We start from the raw sequence: 17207 nt of genomic DNA, 5'->3' as shown, positions 1-17207 counted from the left end.
ACTTGTCTCTCTTCCCTGTGAAGCCAATCATCAGCCTCCATTATCAAGCAAAAGACAACCTCCCAAGAGCCGCAGTATAAGGTACCCAGGAATCCAGCCTAGACACATTTCAACCCAATAGAGACCGAGAAAATAAGTAAGGTTGGAAGGAAATACGCGCTGAATGGGCCGTCCTCTACACTACCACCCACCCACCGACTCCTTATCAATGCCGCAGTCCCCACCAGATAGTCAACCACCACCACCCAGGAGCCAACCCTCCAACGAGATAACCAGAAGTCCCCGCCGTGTCGATCATCAATGTCCAATCTCTCACCACTTCTCCAATTCGAAAGCCCGACAAATAGCCAAACCCACAAGCCATCTTCAAGCTTAAGGACCCCACCCCCCAGTGTAAATGCCATAGTGTTTCCCCCGCAAACCCCGAAACCCTCTACCCCAGACAAACCACATAGAGAAACCGCGTGATGATCGAGACGATAACCCCCCCGGTTTGTCATCGTTACGCCAAACGACAAACGACCCCGTGATTTGATTATTTGGAGACCGGCAGGCGAGGGAAGGCGGGCAAGCCCGGGGCCGGTAAGCGGTAGTAGCCGTTCTCGCGCTGGCGGATGGGCGGGACGGTGAAGAGGATCAGGCTGGCCAGGAAGAGGACCCGTTTTTGCTGGAACTTCAGGGGCACTTTCCACCAGGCGTGGAGGGCCGTGAGCCAGACCCGGCTTTGTTGGCGGAGGCGCATGGGGACTTTCCGCCACATGGTTGTTGTGGTGGTGTGGCGTGCATAGAGGGGGGGAAGGGGAAATCGGGGGATGGAGTTGGGGGTGGGGGTGAGAAGGAGGAAATGAGAAAGGAGGAGGTGAAGATGGACGTAGTAGCGAGTAACTACTACGCGCTGCAATTCGAGGAGGGGAGGTGGTTTGGTGGTAATAACTAACTTAGCGTTTAAGTATGGGGAACGGGGGACCTTAGGTTGTTGCCGTGGGCGGGCGCTTACCTACTAGTATTGTTGATTCCACCTCCCGGCCCTCCCCCTCACGCTAATGTGACCTATCAACCTTCTTTGTCCCCAATCTAGATCATGCCATTCGTTCAGGTCTCAACCCCGAAGGTCCGTGTTGCGTCTCTAAGGTAGTACCCTACTTATTAAATCACAACGGGCAGAAAGTTGATTGGCAGGTTGATGATTTCAGATTTCTACTGTGTAGAAAAGAAATGTCTCACAAATTAAGTATAATTGATGGTACACGCTAGAATACAATAAAGACATTAGGGTACATTTCCAATGCAGATTGGCCAACCCACAAATCAAATGTGTCCCGGACCATGCATGGGACTGGATAACGAAAATTCATGTAGACAGATCATCACAGAATGAAGGCGTGTGTGGGAATAAAACAAGAATATCATGACTGACGGATGTGAGTGAAGGAAATGGGCCAAAGAGTGGTATGTTGAACTGGGAAAGAATAGTATGGTGAGCCAGCGAAGCTGTTATCTCCGCCCACATATCATGAGTCTTTGTCAGTAGACTCCTCGGACCTTCTAAAGCAATCAGGAAGAGGAAGGTCGAAATCATCCACAATATCCTGACCTTCAGCTAATTGGTCCTCGATGTTGCGCTTGAGCTCCCCCGTAGTCGAGTTCAGAGCAGGCCCGATAACAATCCGGGCAGCAATATGGATGAGCACGACCAGGAGCTGAATGGGAGGGACCAAGACGAGTGAGGCGGTCTTGTGAATCAAAGAAGCTGCATCGTGCTTCTCAGGTCTGGCAAGCGTCAAAGTAGATGGTGGTGGCATGGGAGAGACCTCCCGCTGGCGGGATGCCTTGGAGCGACGGCGAAATTCTGCGCTCATGCTGGAAAGATTAGAATTAGAGTCGGTGCTTGAAGCAAGCCCGGTAGGTTCTGGGGCGGGCGAAGGAGAGTTAGAGGTGATGGTAACTGGTTGGGGCTCTTGCTCGGAAAGGTCTCTTGCTAGATCGTCTGCCGGCGACATATGATCCCAGCAGTCGACGTATACAGAGACCCTATTGTCAGAGCGCTTCGACTTGAGGAGATGTGAGTCTTCCGAAGACGAGTGAACATCACCACTTTCATTGTCATAGTGGTCGTCACTCTCGCTTGACGCAGGAGTAGAGCAGGTGTCCAAATCCGGGATAGCTGTAAAAGAAGGGCCAAGTGAGTGAAATGATTCCACACTAGAGGAAAATGATAGTTCAGGATCAACCTGATCTTCAGCACTATCTTCGAACCTTGCCAGCAAGGTCTGAAAGTTCTGCTGTGTTTCGGCCACGAACTGGCCCGAACGCTGAGTTGGACCTGTGATCTGAATGGGCTCAGACGACTCATTGTCGTCTGCGATGGTCTCTAAAACGGTGCTGTTGCTGCCTCTGGTCGTAAAGCCACTATCGTCCGTCGCATCTCCGTCCGTGTCTTCGCCAGCGCTAGGCGAGTCAGTCGCCAAGTCATCCTTTGGTTGAAGTCGGTCGTGCTTGTATATGGAAGAGACGGGGGCGCTTTCTCTGCGCCCTTTGGGACGCCATGCCCTCTTCCTTCTAGGCGCCTTGGCTTCCTCGGGGATTTCAACGGTGAAGCCCCTCTTGAAGGGACAGGGCGTAACTTCATATCGGAGAATCTTCGGCAACACATTCTTCATTTCCGCGACCAACGTTCTATCGTCCTCCACTTCGTTGGGCAGTTCGATGCGATAATAGGTGAGAGGTCGGATGCGCAGGACGAAAGTCGACTCGCCATCAACGCACCAACATTGTGAGTTCTTGAGGATGGCGTGGACGACATTGCCGCATTTCAAGAAGACAGTCAAGCCGTGAACATTTTCTAGACGAAGAGGCGCGAGCGCGACCGTGCGTTCGGTAGGCGATCTCCAAGGAAGTGTCTCGACGGTGTCAACCGGGTAATCAAAGTCCGCGGGCGCGGTGCTCGAGGGGATAGGCGCGAGGGCTCTAGGGGCAAAATGGACGACTTTGGCGGAGGGATGGTAGAAGAGATCGTTCTCGGACGGTTTCACAGATTCTGAGTGACGACGTGTACGCGGGTTTAATTTGGTGGGGAGAGTAGCAGACCGACGGATGGACAAGGTCTGAGGGAGCGGCGCATCGGAGGAATTAGACATCCTCAATCATGGGGATCTTGGATGATGGGAATATAAGGAAAAAAAGAAAGGGACCGAAACAGAAGATTACATTGAATAGAAGTGTAGGGTGATTGAAAAGTGCAGGCGATGTGAAATATGGAAGTGTCAAAAATGGAAAAGGAGAGACGATCAGCAGGGATATTGAGGAGGGGGGGGGAATAGAAAAGAATGATGGTGGTGGTGGTGAGATAATCGAGCCCGAATGACCCCGGAAGATGGATGGATGAACTCAAACTGGAATAATCATGGCAAAAACCAATCTGGACTAGTCGCGGATCTCCCCTGCGCTCTGCACGCTGCAAGCTTGTTGGGGCTGGTGTGGAGTATGATGTAGATAGCCTCAGGCAGTAAGGCACCACATACAATCACGTGAAGTGTGGCGTCGTGGGGCTGGGCGGGTAGTCCGGCTGCTGGCTCCGGCGCTTAGCGGATGTTGCACCAATCCACAATCACAGCCATACTTGGACATTTCCGTTATGTGGTTGCCTGTGGCTGTTCCCCCTCGAGCCAACGCACCACTATAAATAGCTCTACATGTCTCAATTCTTTCTCTTTCACTATCCCTGAGCTCACATCTGCTTTCTTCCTGGGTATAGTCGAGCATCATGCCGAACTTCGAGCCGAACGCCGTTATTCGCGGCTGTCAGCTCACCATTGTTGGAAGTGAGTGAGATTCTTCCCCTCTTTTACCTCTCCACCCGCCGCGTGGAGCTTGCTTGTGGCTCCATGAAATCCACCATGTGAAGCAGAAAAGGGGTCTTTGAGATGGCTTCTCTTGCTTTGTCATGCCTGGCTTTCTCAATTCTTGATCGTCAGACCTGCTGTCGCGCAGAATGATCGATGGGCGGCATTGAGCAAAACACCTACGTCATCGGAGCATGAGAGTTGGATCGCTGACCATCGCTTCATAGCTGTGCGCGCGCTGGGGAATCCCGACTTATTTAAATACAACCACTTTCGACAGGCTGTCTTTGCAGTCGCTGTTGGAATTGCTATCCAACTTATCATTCAAATTCCGGTATGAGCGGTGCCAATTACCAGCCTCGAGATATCTGGCCCCCAAGCTAACAGATCACGTCTAGATCATTGGGGTCAAATTCGTTCTCTGGATCCTCTCATGGGTTCTTGATCTAGAAAATGCCACCTGGGATGACTCTCTCGTCGAGGGTCTCGACTTCATCTCCAACTCGGTGCTCCAGGTGCCCTTCTTGCTCATGACACTAATGCGTTATATCACACCCACCCTGGACGAGATGTAAGTCAAATATTATGATTGATATTCAGTCGGATTGGGTATGTTGACTAGTTAGTTTCATGGAATCCCTCAAATGGGTTGACGCGACCTACGTGCACAAGCACAAGCATGAAGACCCCAAGAACCTGCGCGAGATGTATTACCCCAACCTTTCCATGTACACCACCGCAGACGGCAAGGTCAGAACTCCCAAGGGCGCCGGCCTTGCAGCATTCTTCATGTTCCTCAGACGGTACGGCAAGCGGGCTGGATTGCTCCTCGGCACTTACCTCTTCTCTTTGGTCCCCGTCATCGGCCCTTTCGTGATGCCGGCTGCTTCGTTCTTCGCCTTCCAAAGCGCCGTGGGAACGACCCCTGCGGCTGTCATTTTCGGGGCCGGCTTTATCCTCCCCAAGAGCTACGTGGTCTCGTTCTTGCACAGTTACTATGCCTCCCGCAGTCTTATGCGTGAACTTGTAGGTTATTTTCTTGCCTCCCTTCTCGTGCTCATTTGTCTAACAGCAGGAACAGTTGGAGCCCTACTTCAGCCGTGTGCCCTTCACCCATGAGCAGAAGAAGCGTTGGTTCGCTGATCGTGAAGGGGTCTTGTTCGGCTTCGCATTCGCTTTCACCCACGTTATGAAGGCGCCCTTCATTGGAGTCCTCCTTTACGGCGTGGCTCAGGCATCGACTGCCTATCTGGTCACCAAGATCACGGATCCCCCACCGAGCCCTGCGCTGAAGGAGGGATTCGCTGAGACTCAGACGACCTGGAAGAACAAGCACGATTTCCTGAGTCTTCCCTTGGATAAACTCGACAAGATTAACATGGAAGAAGAGGAGGAAAAGCCCAAGGCATCTGATGCCCCAAGCCGGCAATTGTCCTAGATGGTGGTGGATTGAAGGAGGAAGGCCCCGGGGTTTGAATGAGCGGCGGAGTAGACAAGCCGGGATCTGTATAGATTTGGGGCGGAGTTTTGGGGAAATTCGTAAAGGGCTTTTATAAGAGCCGTATGGGTGTAACAATTCCGATATCGTTATCAGAAATAGTTGAATGCAAAATAGATGGGAAGAGGTGGGAGAAGCTTCCCCGCAGATAAGCGTCATTGACCCTCCGATAAGATAACCTTGTCCCACTTTCTCTCCCTCCCCCTCATCATCCTCCCCGTTCATTTCCGATTTGACCTGCTGATAACCATGGGTCTGAGCGAGACTTTCTTTGAACTGCTGCAGCGGGGAATGTTTTTCTTAGCTGCAGGGGAGGATCGTGCAGCTACGAATACTTAATTGGCGACTGTCAGCCCGGGGGAGGGGCGTTTCCTGCAGAGCTAAACTCATTCTTCCCTTCTGCTGTACATCTGCAAAGACCTTCACCAGACACCAGACAGAAGTATCACATCACATCGTACTCACCATGGGCCACAAGAAGATCCGCACGGCGCTCACGGTTGATCTTGACAAGCCCGCCTGGGAGCAGCCTGGCTTACACGTGCGTGTCATCTGATCTGATACAGTTCCTGTCTCCGCATCGATACTGATATTCTGCAGAACCGATGGCATCCAGATGGTACCGCCACGGTCTCTATTGATCTGACATAATCCCCAAGCGCCATGCTAATCATAACCTCATTGAAACGAAACCAGTCCCCGCATGCGGCAAAATCGCCAACAATGAAGTCGTCAAGATCGAATGTCTCGACTGGACCGGCGGCCAGATCAAGAACAACGATTCCGCCGACGACGTCAAGAATGTCGACCTCACCCAGATCCACTACCTATCCGGTCCCTTTGAGATCGAAACCGCCGAGCCCGGGGACGTCTTGCTGGTGGAGATCCAAGACGTTCAGCCCTTCGAGGATCACCCCTGGGGGTTTACGGGGATCTTCCACAAGAATAATGGAGGCGGGTTTCTGGATGAGCTTTATCCTAAAGCGTGAGCCAGACCCTTACCTTACGCAATCTGATTTGGGAGGAGAGGCGAGGCCCTAGAACTGACTGACTGTATACCGCAGAGCAAAGGCCATCTGGGACTTTGAGGGGATCTTCTGCTCGTCGCGACACATTCCCCACGTCCGCTTCGCAGGACTGATACACCCCGGAATCCTGGGTTGCGCGCCGTCCGCCGAGATCCTGGCGGAGTGGAATCGTCGGGAGGGGGAGTTGATCGCGGCGAGCGCGGATCTCCAGCGCGATGTGGCGAAGCCCCCCGAGCCGAAGAATGCGCATGCAGGGAGTGCCGATGAGAGTCTGAAGGAGAAGATCGCTAAGGAGGGGGCGAGGACGATTCCGGTATGCTTCCCTCACTTCATCATGCGTTCCCGTGAAACGAGGTGAAGTTGGAAGCTGGGCTCGAGCTAACACAATCTTGATTTCTGCCCTAGGGCCGCCCCGAACACGGCGGCAACTGCGACATCAAGAACCTCTCCCGCGGCTCCAAGGTCTATCTCCCCGTGCACGTCCCCGGCGCGAAGTTCTCCGTCGGCGATCTGCACTTCTCGCAGGGCGACGGGGAGATCTCCTTCTGCGGCGCCATCGAGATGGCCGGCGTCATCACGCTCAAGTTCACCGTGCTCAAGGGCGGGATGGCCAAGATGGGCATGAAGTCCCCGATCTTCCACCCGGGCCCCGTGGAGCCGCAATTCGGACCGGGTCGATACCTGACCTTTGAGGGGTTCTCGGTCGATGAGAATGGGAAGCAGCATTACCTGGATGCCACGGTGGCTTACCGCCAGACCTGCCTGCGGGTCATCGAGTATTTGCGTCGGTATGGGTATGATGATTACCAGATCTATCTGCTGCTGAGCTGCGCGCCGGTGCAGGGACATATCGCCGGGCTGGTGGATATCCCCAACGCGTGCACGACGCTGGGGGTGCCCATGGATATCTTTGACTTTGACATTCGGCCGGAGGGGGATGTGGTGCAGTTGGATATGGGGAGCTGTGCGTTTACAAGTGAGTAGGGTAGATGCAGTGGTTTATCTGTCAAGAATTGAGGAATGCTGTTGCCTTTCAATCCTACGTGGTCTCTTCCAGCTTGGTATGATTATTCCTTACGAACCAGCATCAGTTAGTCAATGCCTGGATGCTCCGCAGCCGTAAGTTCAGTTGCATACTAAACGAAAGCAAGGCGATTGTGTAGACTATCGATGCGTAAGGGCACGGCTTTTGCCATAAAACTAATAATCCAGGCTTTCATTGATGAAAGTCAGAGTTGCATTTGGGTTTAACATACCAACAAGCGAAGCCAAAAAGGGGGGCATAGCACAGAATGACTGGCGACTCGGATCCCAGAGCCAAAGAGACCTGCAAGGAAAAGTGACCCCAGCAACAACCACATGGCATCTCTCATGGGGTATCATATGTCCGGGATATGCATTGCAAGGAGCCCTTCACCATGCCAGAAACCGAAGAATGATTCGCAGCAGCGAACAAGAGGATCTATAGATTATGACCGGCATATGCGTAGCATAAACCCTTCGTGATGTTCGGGGATATCATAATGGTCATTCTGTTGGTTCCCGATGAGATGGAAGATCCTGTACTGCTACCAGATGTCACGGAACACCGCCATGGGCGAGGAAACGTAAGTATCAAGATGAATTGTGTTGAGTTGTTGAGGAAAGGAAGTTCGCGGGAGCGAGGCGGGCTAATGGCCGAATATCGACTACCACAAGTTCCGCTACAGATGCCGCAGTTCTAAGAACTGCTGGTGTCCTCGACTGCTAGCTATATCAAGATCGTCATAGATCCGGTGACGGTGGCGTAAGGTCGAGATAGTCGATAAACATAGCGTCTAGAGACGATGAATGAATCATTTTAGAATGTAAGAAATAGACTGAATATGCAGTCTGGAATGCATCGACACGAATAGACGTTCGTACTGAGGACTCCGATATGAGGAGGGAGGAAGGTAGAACAATTCATCAAATCAAGCAATCTGATTGATGATATTTTCATTAGCTAAGAGACAGGCAGATTGAGGCTAAATAATAAAAAAGAAGAGAGACTATTGACTAATAAGCAATAACTAAGCTACCGGGCTACTATCAGCCGGGATGTTGCTTCAAATAAAGGATAAACCTCAACAAGCATTAGAATAAAGGAAACAAGCTGTTGTACGCGCTTGACGCGGTTGCGTGCAGTGACATAGAGGAAAAGCACCGCTGAACGACAGGAGTAATCTCTTGATTGTCGGGCTCAACCGAAGATCCAGGAGCAAAAAGATCAACGTCTTAGAGACGTGATAGGACATGCTACCATTGTAGGCGCAGTACGTGATCTCTTTGATATGGTGCATCTGATTGTTGACTAGACTAAGCTCCGGTAAGGCCTTGCCCCAATGCGCCGGCATCAAAATGGCCCGAGAATGGTACTGAACGTGGTCTAATATGTATGTTCAGCAGCAAGAGGAACTGCCCAGTAACCGTCGGCTGCATCCGCCTTGAAGAAGACATGGAGTTTTGCTAACGCCATGCTGTTGAGGATAGGTTCGATTCTTCGCATCAGGTAAGCCATTTTAACAATTGCATCATTCAACGCAAGATATTGATGGACCATTCTCAACTTGCCATTTGACTTCCGAGGAAATGTGGTTTTCGACGACCACGGAGACACGCACCGTTCAATGATGCCGGCGACCACCATCGTTGGGAGATTATCCTGTTGCTATCGTATCTCATCAGGAGTATACATCTTCAGCTTCGCGACCTTCGGTTGAGCCCAAGGATACATCGGAACGCGGTGAATGATGAAATTGGTAACCGGAATGTCCCTCACATCAGCATGACATACGGTGTAAATTGCCGATTCTAGCGGATCCTGCATCCGCCTCAACTTAATAAGGTGACTATCGGCATTGATTTTATGAAGGTTGCACACTAGCTGTGTGGATTTCTAGTTATTTATAACAGACAGGCGAGGGGTAGGTAGGACCATCGGCTATCCACTGGGACTCTGGGAATGTTCCAATTTGGTTTTGATGCCTTGACATGAGCATGGTATATGCATCACGATGAGCAATTATTTTGCCCATATTCTCGAATGCATACATAACATATCTCTGAAACCTGCATCAATCGCGCTGAGATTCCTCATCGAGTCCCCTGAGACACAAGGTACGGAGATACACACGGTCATTCCGTCCGCTAGTTCTGCGTTTCCAGTTTTGGCAGAGTCGAAGAGAGCAAATCGCTCTCAGCTTTGTGGAACCTCGAAGCGAAAGAGATTGCTGCTTGGAAGTTTAGATGACTGAGACTGAGCAAAGGCAAGTATCTCTCAGTTAGTTTTATGGTCAGCAAGCCACCGGAGGATGATAAGTGGTGAGTTTGTGTTATCGGTCTTTGTGGGAGGCTTTTCCTTTCTCTCAAGTTTGGCCCCTTGGATACCTGGGTCAAAAGCAACGTAGGAATTGTGAGAATGATACGTTAGTAGAAATGCGCTTGCTGAGATGTCTGTTTCTAAGCTTCTGATATATCAAGTTGAAAATCGTATAGGAGATATGTTTTATGATAGCGTACGAGCTGAGAGCAATCAACGTCTGGAATGGTTTCAATAGGAGTACCTGTCACCACGAAGTAAATCTTAAGTAAATGGCTTTCTAGTGGAAGTCGACCTGCTTCTCGGTAGCCACTAGATCAGTAATTGGGTATAATGCCCCTAATTCTCAGCCAGTCTGAGGGAGTATTAAGATTTGATACAGCCATGGCAGGTTTGTCCAGGTCTCTGGTAGATGGGAAGGATCAGAATATTGATAGAGTGGCAGAGTTGCAGTGTAGAAGAGTAGAGTGGAAGTGTCGAAATGTGGAGATGTGGAAAAGTTGCAGAATGGAAGTGTGGAAGAGGAGAGGAGCGGAAAGCTAAGGTAGGAGACGAGACACGGTGAACAGCTTTCAGCCTACTGAAAATGAGACAAAAAGCTTCCTAATGTGAATGATTGTAAGATTGAATGGTCTTCTCCGTTGAACCATGCATGTAGTAAAGAAACAAGCTTGTTCACTATACTGAGTAGACAGGGGTGAACAGAACAATGGCTAGAGTAAGTGAATAGAGACAGTCCTTACTATTAGTAGTTCATTACTATTAATCCTTCCTCTCATACCCTTCCTCTACACTCTTTATCCAAGAACTTCACCTGATCTACCCATTGATTTACCTATCAATCACATTCACAACCCCTAGACCACAACACAAGGCCAATCAACCCGACTCCAGTTGATTGCCTTTTCTAACCTATACACGATACAACTAAAAAGACCTCGGTCCAACTATCATGAATCATCTCCTACTCCTCAGTGTATTTCCGGACCTGGAAATAGCTCCACGTCCCACTATAGTTACTTGATACACTCAAGTGCGTAGTCTAGGTGTGAACTTTCACCAAAATTTACTCCTGCCAAGACACAGCAAATCAGTAATTATGGTAGAATCTTCACCCTGTTAATTACCCAGAGAACCTAGAATAAACCCCAGCCTCCTTTCCCGTTAGACCCTTGCACTTGCACAACCAACCACCTGGTATGCCTCAGGCTCTATCTGCAGGTCCCGCGCACGCAATCTGTCTGTCTTACTCTGTATGTAGTACTTATCCATGCACCAACTGCTTGCCTTGTCACGTTTCCTCGACGTCTGCTTCTGCCCTGGAATTCGCACCACCCTAAATCCCCCACCAGTCCAGACAACCACACCCATGAGCATCATCTGTATACATTTCGAATCCGCCGTCTCGAGTAGTAGGTACTCATGATAACTCAAAGCTGCAAGCACAGGTTCTTCCACCCGCTCATGACGCCAATTAGAAATCCCAGGGCAGATTCAGCGCAGCTCTACCCCGCACGAGAGGACCTCCATCCTATACTATACCGCAAGTACTGTACATCGAGCCAAGCACAGACATCCAGCGTCAAGCAAAAAATAGAAAATCGGAATTTCTGCTCTCGCCAATCAGAAAGGCGAAAGGGATGCAAATAGCCACCTTTTTAAACGATCTACGGAGTATGCTGCACTGCATTATGCCCCCGTACTCCGTATCCTCTAAGAGGTTGATACGTCCATACGAGTACGTGTACATGAAGGGCTCGAGCGTAGCGGACGGGATCTCATCACATCACACTTCTCGTCCTGCATGCATGCTTTGGGTTGGGGAACTATCTCTCCAACTGCACTACAGCGCTACAGTACTAGGTACTACACTACGACTACGGTGACTACAGTGACCACGAGACTCGTCGAATCGATGGATGAATACGTTCCTACCGGAGTTCTATGCTGTATGGCACTACCTAGGTAAGTTACCGTACCCTAGGTCCATAGTAGGTACCTTAAACCGTGGATTGAGTCAGGTTCTCACGGGGGTGATGTTCAGTAATCCAGTGTGATTGGGTCGTGGCCGGCGCTTAATCTGGCGTATCAGGTTTGGGCCCCGGGGTTTTTGGTGGGGATGACGGCCCGGCGGGATGCCACCCCCACCAACGAAATGGATGTATCGGAGTCAAGTTGTGCTGTACCTGCTAATCTATTACAGCGAGAAAGAGGGTGATGTACTGCACTTGCCCAGTGTTTTCTTGTCTCTGTACTCCGTACGTCGCTCATCTGTTGATTCTCTGAATGACGGTTATTGGGACAGATTAGATTTTCGCTGGGCACAGAGGCAATGAATGTACTGTATGTACTGCGGTGTGGACCGTGTGGTGCTGTAAATGATAACTAGGTAGTCGTTTGAGAGGGGTGAACACCGAAAGCTCGCCGGCTTCATGTGCTACAGTGGAAGGTTGGCAATGTAACCTCCCAAATTGCGCGCTGCATCCGGATGGCTAAACAGACCAATCCCCCTTTCTCGGGTGCTTGGCTGTTCGGAGACATACACAGTGAGTTAACTGCTACTCGTAAACCAAGAGTTTTTCCAATTCCTAATTCTTGGTATTAGGCTATCCCGCAATATTAGCTACCTACAGTGTCTCCCGTGTAAACGGATGTGTGTATATGCAAAACATGACCCCCGCTGAACGAACACCAACAGTGCCCCGTACTTCCAACAATTTAGTGCTCGTACATGCAAAATTCAAACAGGAATATAGAAATAATGACATCTCGTGGGGTATATCATATGGGTTGGGTGGGTATTGCCGGCCCGCGACAGTACTTTCTTGTCGTTATCTCGTTATAAAGAAAAACATAGCAGAATTTGCGGTCCAGTGGCTAGATAGAATACACGGGTGGTTAGATCGAATATCGTTGGGGGGAGTTGCGAGTTAGGTTAAATGAAGTTGCCCTCAGGGCGCACCTCATAACCTTCATCACGGCCCTTTTTGAGGGCCTTGGCAAGCATCATATCTCGCATCCAGTCGATGCGCTCATCGCGAGTTTTGACCGCAAAGTGGTGTGGCTTGACATCTTTGCTGCCAAAGAGCATCTTCCTCTGGCCTTCCTTTGACGCGGGAACAAGAGAAAAGTTGAACGCTGCGTCTTCGCCCTTGAGGTTGTGTCCGCTGCGCAGGATTGATTTCTTGAGCGCAGCGGTAAGCTTGGAGCTCGAGGCCAGCGACGAGCAGGCGACGGCGTACTCGTCAACATCAATCTCTTCCAAGGCTTTGGAGTGTCGAAGGGCAGCAAGCTCATCTCGGTGCATCTCCAGATTGGTTCCCCGAAGAGTGAAGTGTGCCTCATGCCAGTCGTGTCGGAGAAAGCGGGCTGGCATCCGCTTCTTCATATAGCCGCTGCGGGTCACATCAGGGTCAACCGAAGCGACCATTGTATTATTACCCAGCTTGTGGCCAATGCGTGGGCTGCGTCTCAGATCGGACGGGTCCTCAATTGGAGTCAACGGCTTGTTCTCCTTGACACGGCGCAAGGACATGCTGGCCTGGCGATGCACCGCAGGAGAGCGCGTGGCTGAGCGGTAGCGCTGCTGTTGCATGAGATTTCCGTAGCGCATATCTGGAGGGACAGACTGGGACGTCTCGCGAGCAATAGGTCCCACAGGCTCGGCTGTGACGGGAACGTCCACCTCAGTGAACGGGGTTCCTCGTCGCAAGCACTCGACAGACTGCATCTGCCGTGCGTTGCTGAACGGTCCATATTGCTGAACCGCCGTCGGTGAACCATATGCTCCCTTCGCCATGGACGGGGTGATCGTCCGTTGAGTAGTAACGGCAGTTGTAATGTCGTCAGAGTCGTAGTCTGTCGGAATTTGAAGTTTGGGAAGATTGCGGAGGTTGGCGGTCATATTGTTTGTCCGTGGGGGAGGTGGCGGCATGACGGGTGCCGCTTCAACTGGTGTATCCTCCTCGGGGTACATTTCTGGCTCCGAATCAGATCCAGATGGGGGATCGATGTGCTGATAGCTGAAGTATTGACGCATCTTCTCATGAGGGTCAAGTTTCTGCACCCCACTGAGGGCTTCCTCAGACAATCGTGGAGTAGGCTGAGGCCCGAGAACATCTGACGAGGCAACCACAGAAGGCTCCGCGTCAGACCTGGGTCGCAGCATATTTGCTGCAGTCTCGGGGTTGCCAGGGTTGCCGGTAACAATCCGTCCCCCGGGAACAAGCATAGCGCCTGGATATTCCGCACTAAGCTTCTCCATTTGACGCATGTACCTGCGGTACTTCGGGCAGTTCTCCCCCTTGGAGCAGTTATGCGGCTTGGGTAGGACCTGTTCAATGCCCACAATCGAGACGGCTTCCGCCTCCGTGAGCTGATTTCCGTTGGGAGGTCCGTGGGTGACCACTTCACCGGTAGGGGAGACAGTCATTGCATACGAACGGCGGTCGGGTGATTGCCGGCCTCCCGAGGCAGGTCTCCTCAGCATTGTGTCACGTAGATGATTGATTGAAGCCATGAGTTGATGACGTTTTCCAAATGACTGAATATCTAGTTCCTTCAGATCATCTATCTGAAGATTGAGAAGCACGTTTCCGGAGATGTCATTAATCATGAATTTCTCGATCACACTGCCGTCGTAACCACCGATGTGCATCCAGTGTGCGACTTGACTAGGCGACCAATTCCGAATTTCGTACTCATCAACCTGTGATACATCGGGATGCACAGTCATAAAACCTTGAGGCGTACAAGGCGAGAACGGGATCTTGTTAGAAGTTGGCACATTAGATGGAGCAAATTGTGTACTCTCTGTGCTCATAGAGGTATGTTGTGCGGAGTTGACATATCGCTCGGAGGTTGTGTATTGCTCGGAAGAGACATACTGCTCGGAAGAGACATATTGCTCCGAGGGAGCATATCTCGCTGATGGCATAGACTGCTCAGAGGGGGCAAACCTCGATGAAGGCAGAGAATCTTCTGTCGAGGCAAATTTCGACGAGGCCAAAGATTGCTCTGATGGAGGATACCTTGCTGAAGGCATGGATTGTTCAGAAGGGGCGAGTCTCGACGAAGGCAAACACTGCTCTGAGGGTGCAAATCTTGACGAAGGCAGGGATTGCTCTGATGGAGGGTACCTTGCTGAAGGCAGAGATTGCTCGGAAGGTGGAAACCTAGCCGAAACCGCCGCTTGCTCCGATGCAGGGTAATTAGGGGTCGGAATAGCCGACACGGCGATGTGCGGTGTGGCAGCTGTAGACAAAGGAAATTGTGGGGTTTCGACATCGGACTGAAAGTGAGATTGATTGGGTGATCTCTCGAAATAGAGGTCAATCTCGGTGGATGGCACGGAAGTAGCTGAAGCCATCGATGTCCTGAAGAGGTGGGGACCTGATGGGCCCTTGGTAGAGTCACGCCGGAATGAGAATGGCTGTCTGTCATCATTCTCAGGAGTAGGCAATTCCGGCGTGGACGCAGACGAGACACTGTCGTAACCGAACTATGAAGCCGAGAGTTAGCAGTTTGATCACCTTTGTGGGGATCAAGAGTGGATGCCTTACAGATCCCATGCTCCTGCGGGGTGACTCCTCGTCTGTGTCGCTATATTCAAAGTCTGTGTCATAGAAGTCGGTAGTGGCAGATTGACGTTCTTTCACGACTGAGATCGCGGGCTGAAATAGCTTTGTGCCCGACATGTCCAACGATGCCGGCGGCGCTTTACGGCGACCCCGTGCGGATTCCTACTATCAGTCAGTTCCTGCTGACCTTTTCCCCGTCGCATGAAAGATTCCTCTTACCATTATTGCTGGGCTGTGTTGCTGCACCGATAAAAAGAGAAACTGAAGATCGAAGTTACTTGGCAGAGTGACCTTTAGCTGTGTTCATCCAACGCCAGGCGGATGTAAGGTACGAGAGAGAATTTGTTGTGGGAGACAACGAGACGATCAACGTAGCCGTAGTCAAGAGAGAATGGAGTCGGCGAACCGCTTTCGGGGGCCTCGGCGGTTTATGTATATGAAGAAGCGAGTCTAGAGGGCTTGACCGACAGGTCAACGAGGGGGGAGTGAAACATGCTTGTGCGAGAGAAAGGCAGCCTGATCGAATCGGGTTTCAAGACCTTGAGGAACTCAGACCTCGACATGCATGGTTAATGAAACGTAGCGGAAATCTCCAGACCAGTGAGTGCAGAGAGTGTCGGCGCAAAGGCCAGCCGATACAGGGAAAAAGTGATGTAGAGTGATCACCTTGCAGTAGCCTAGCGGTCAGCACAGTGGTTTCCTGGGGGAGTTAACCAATCGATTGGCGCTGTGGTCGAATTCCCGCAGCAACGAGCGACTGGACGGCTGGGCAACGGATGTGAGAGGCAGCGCAAGAGCCGTTGGTGAGTCTTTACGCGCCGGGGCTGGAGATGAAGGCATGTGGGTTTGTAGGCATCGGGCACGGTGACTGGCGGAGAGTAAGTTCTGTTAGCGCCGTGCCCGCAGCGGCGCTTTCCCCTCCTCCCTCTCTTCCCTTCATCTGCAGATGCACCTGCAGAACCGGAACACTGTGACTGCCGCATTCAAGAGGCCTCGTGCAACTAAAAAGCGCGGTCTTTCCACCACCTCGCCCTCTTTTTCTATCTCTGCCTTGCAATCCAATCACTCTATTCGGTGGCTGGTAGTGCTATCTGGTAGCGACTCTATATATGGTAACTGTTGGGACCTGATCGGGTTCGATTCGCTTGCTCGTTACGCCTGGGCGTCAAGGTTAGCATTTCTATGGCCGGGGTAGACCTACAAAGAAGCAGGTATCCCCTCATCTTGCGTCCTATCTATCTCAGCTACCCGTCGTGCTCTGCGTACCATCCCCCTGCTCGGAACTTTCTCTTTACGCCTCGGTCGAGGCAGGAAACAATCAAACATGCCATACAACTGACATCCCTCAGAGAGCATAGGTTTCTTCCGCCAGCGTTCTATCAGGCTTTACTTGACCGCCTGACAAATCATCACTTTCTTCTTCAGCTGGCAGTCAGATGGTCCGGGTCCAACTCTGCCTGAGTGGTAGGCGTAAGTCTTGTAGGCCAGGACAGACAACAGTCTCCGTGGCGTGATTAGTCTGAATCACCTGCATTGCTGATATAATGTCTTCCTTTCCCAGTCACCTCATAGGTAGTTGACAGGTCAGTCGAAACACTCAAGCAACCACAGCAGGATGCTAGAACCCGTAAGCACGTACAGTCGTTGATGGAAGATGTGATTAGTTCGAGTCTAAAGCTTATTGAGCACAGCCTATACGGAGTGAATGCCGACGGAATCTGTTCAAAGTAATAGGTGACATAAACCAGGTCGAATTCGAGTCTGCCTCCTATGAATGCCTACTCGAACGGCCAATGCTGACTCGCATACCATAGAGGAATTCTTTTTAAGAATCATGCCCATCAAGGGATTCTTCCATGCTCGCGTGAACAGTCAAAGCGTTGTTCAAATGAGATGAGGATAAGGTATGGAAGCGGGGAT

At 51.1% G+C, this 17207-nt stretch overlaps 5 protein-coding genes across 5 annotated transcripts; 2 read left to right on the top strand and 3 right to left on the bottom strand.

Moving 5' to 3' along the window:
* Positions 1–1216: 1216 nt before the first annotated feature.
* BO95DRAFT_444389 (uncharacterized protein) lies at positions 1217–3327 on the bottom strand. The gene has a single exon (XM_025586873.1). It carries the CDS (start codon positions 3135–3137, stop codon positions 1512–1514), a length of 1626 nt encoding a protein of 541 aa, XP_025440809.1. The 5' UTR covers positions 3138–3327; the 3' UTR covers positions 1217–1511.
* A 436-nt stretch (positions 3328–3763) lies between these two features.
* Positions 3764–5506, top strand: usgS (transmembrane protein UsgS; the record flags this gene model as incomplete). The annotated part of the gene is made up of 5 exons (XM_025584405.1): positions 3764–3821; positions 4070–4176; positions 4241–4413; positions 4469–4868; positions 4924–5506. 5 exons carry the CDS (start codon positions 3764–3766, stop codon positions 5278–5280), a joined length of 1095 nt encoding a protein of 364 aa, XP_025440808.1. The 3' UTR covers positions 5281–5506.
* Positions 5507–5565: 59 nt separating this feature from the next.
* On the top strand, positions 5566–7386 carry BO95DRAFT_392578 (acetamidase/formamidase family protein). The gene is made up of 5 exons (XM_025583653.1): positions 5566–5881; positions 5941–5959; positions 6037–6325; positions 6405–6681; positions 6774–7386. Exons 1-5 carry the CDS (start codon positions 5807–5809, stop codon positions 7350–7352), a joined length of 1239 nt encoding a protein of 412 aa, XP_025440807.1. The 5' UTR covers positions 5566–5806; the 3' UTR covers positions 7353–7386.
* A 1410-nt stretch (positions 7387–8796) lies between these two features.
* BO95DRAFT_326521 (uncharacterized protein) lies at positions 8797–9024 on the bottom strand (the record flags this gene model as incomplete). Its single annotated transcript, XM_025581857.1, has 1 exon — positions 8797–9024. A coding segment is annotated over one exon (228 nt), but the record flags the coding sequence as incomplete, so codon positions are not given.
* A 3619-nt stretch (positions 9025–12643) lies between these two features.
* On the bottom strand, positions 12644–15509 carry BO95DRAFT_433290 (SAM and PH domain protein; the record flags this gene model as incomplete). The annotated part of the gene is made up of 3 exons (XM_025585087.1): positions 12644–15208; positions 15270–15449; positions 15507–15509. The coding sequence occupies 3 exons, from the start codon at positions 15507–15509 to the stop codon at positions 12644–12646; spliced, it is 2748 nt and encodes a 915-aa protein (XP_025440805.1).
* Positions 15510–17207: the final 1698 nt, after the last annotated feature.

Source organism: Aspergillus brunneoviolaceus (genome assembly GCF_003184695.1).
Source record: "Aspergillus brunneoviolaceus CBS 621.78 unplaced genomic scaffold BO95scaffold_46, whole genome shotgun sequence".
Lineage (NCBI taxonomy): Eukaryota > Fungi > Ascomycota > Eurotiomycetes > Eurotiales > Aspergillaceae > Aspergillus > Aspergillus brunneoviolaceus.
Note: the sequence above shows the minus strand (reverse complement) of the source record. Positions and strands in the feature narration are given on the sequence as shown.

Coding starts and splice junctions, on each gene's coding strand:
- BO95DRAFT_444389 (XM_025586873.1), bottom strand. CDS start 3,137: ATGTCTAATTCCTCCGATGCGCCGCTCCCTCAGACCTTGTCCATCCGT.
- BO95DRAFT_392578 (XM_025583653.1), top strand. CDS start 5,807: ATGGGCCACAAGAAGATCCGCACGGCGCTCACGGTTGATCTTGACAAG. Junction 6,326..6,404: donor GATGAGCTTTATCCTAAAGC/GTGAGCCAGACC, acceptor TGTATACCGCAG/AGCAAAGGCCATCTGGGACT. Junction 6,682..6,773: donor AGGGGGCGAGGACGATTCCG/GTATGCTTCCCT, acceptor TTTCTGCCCTAG/GGCCGCCCCGAACACGGCGG.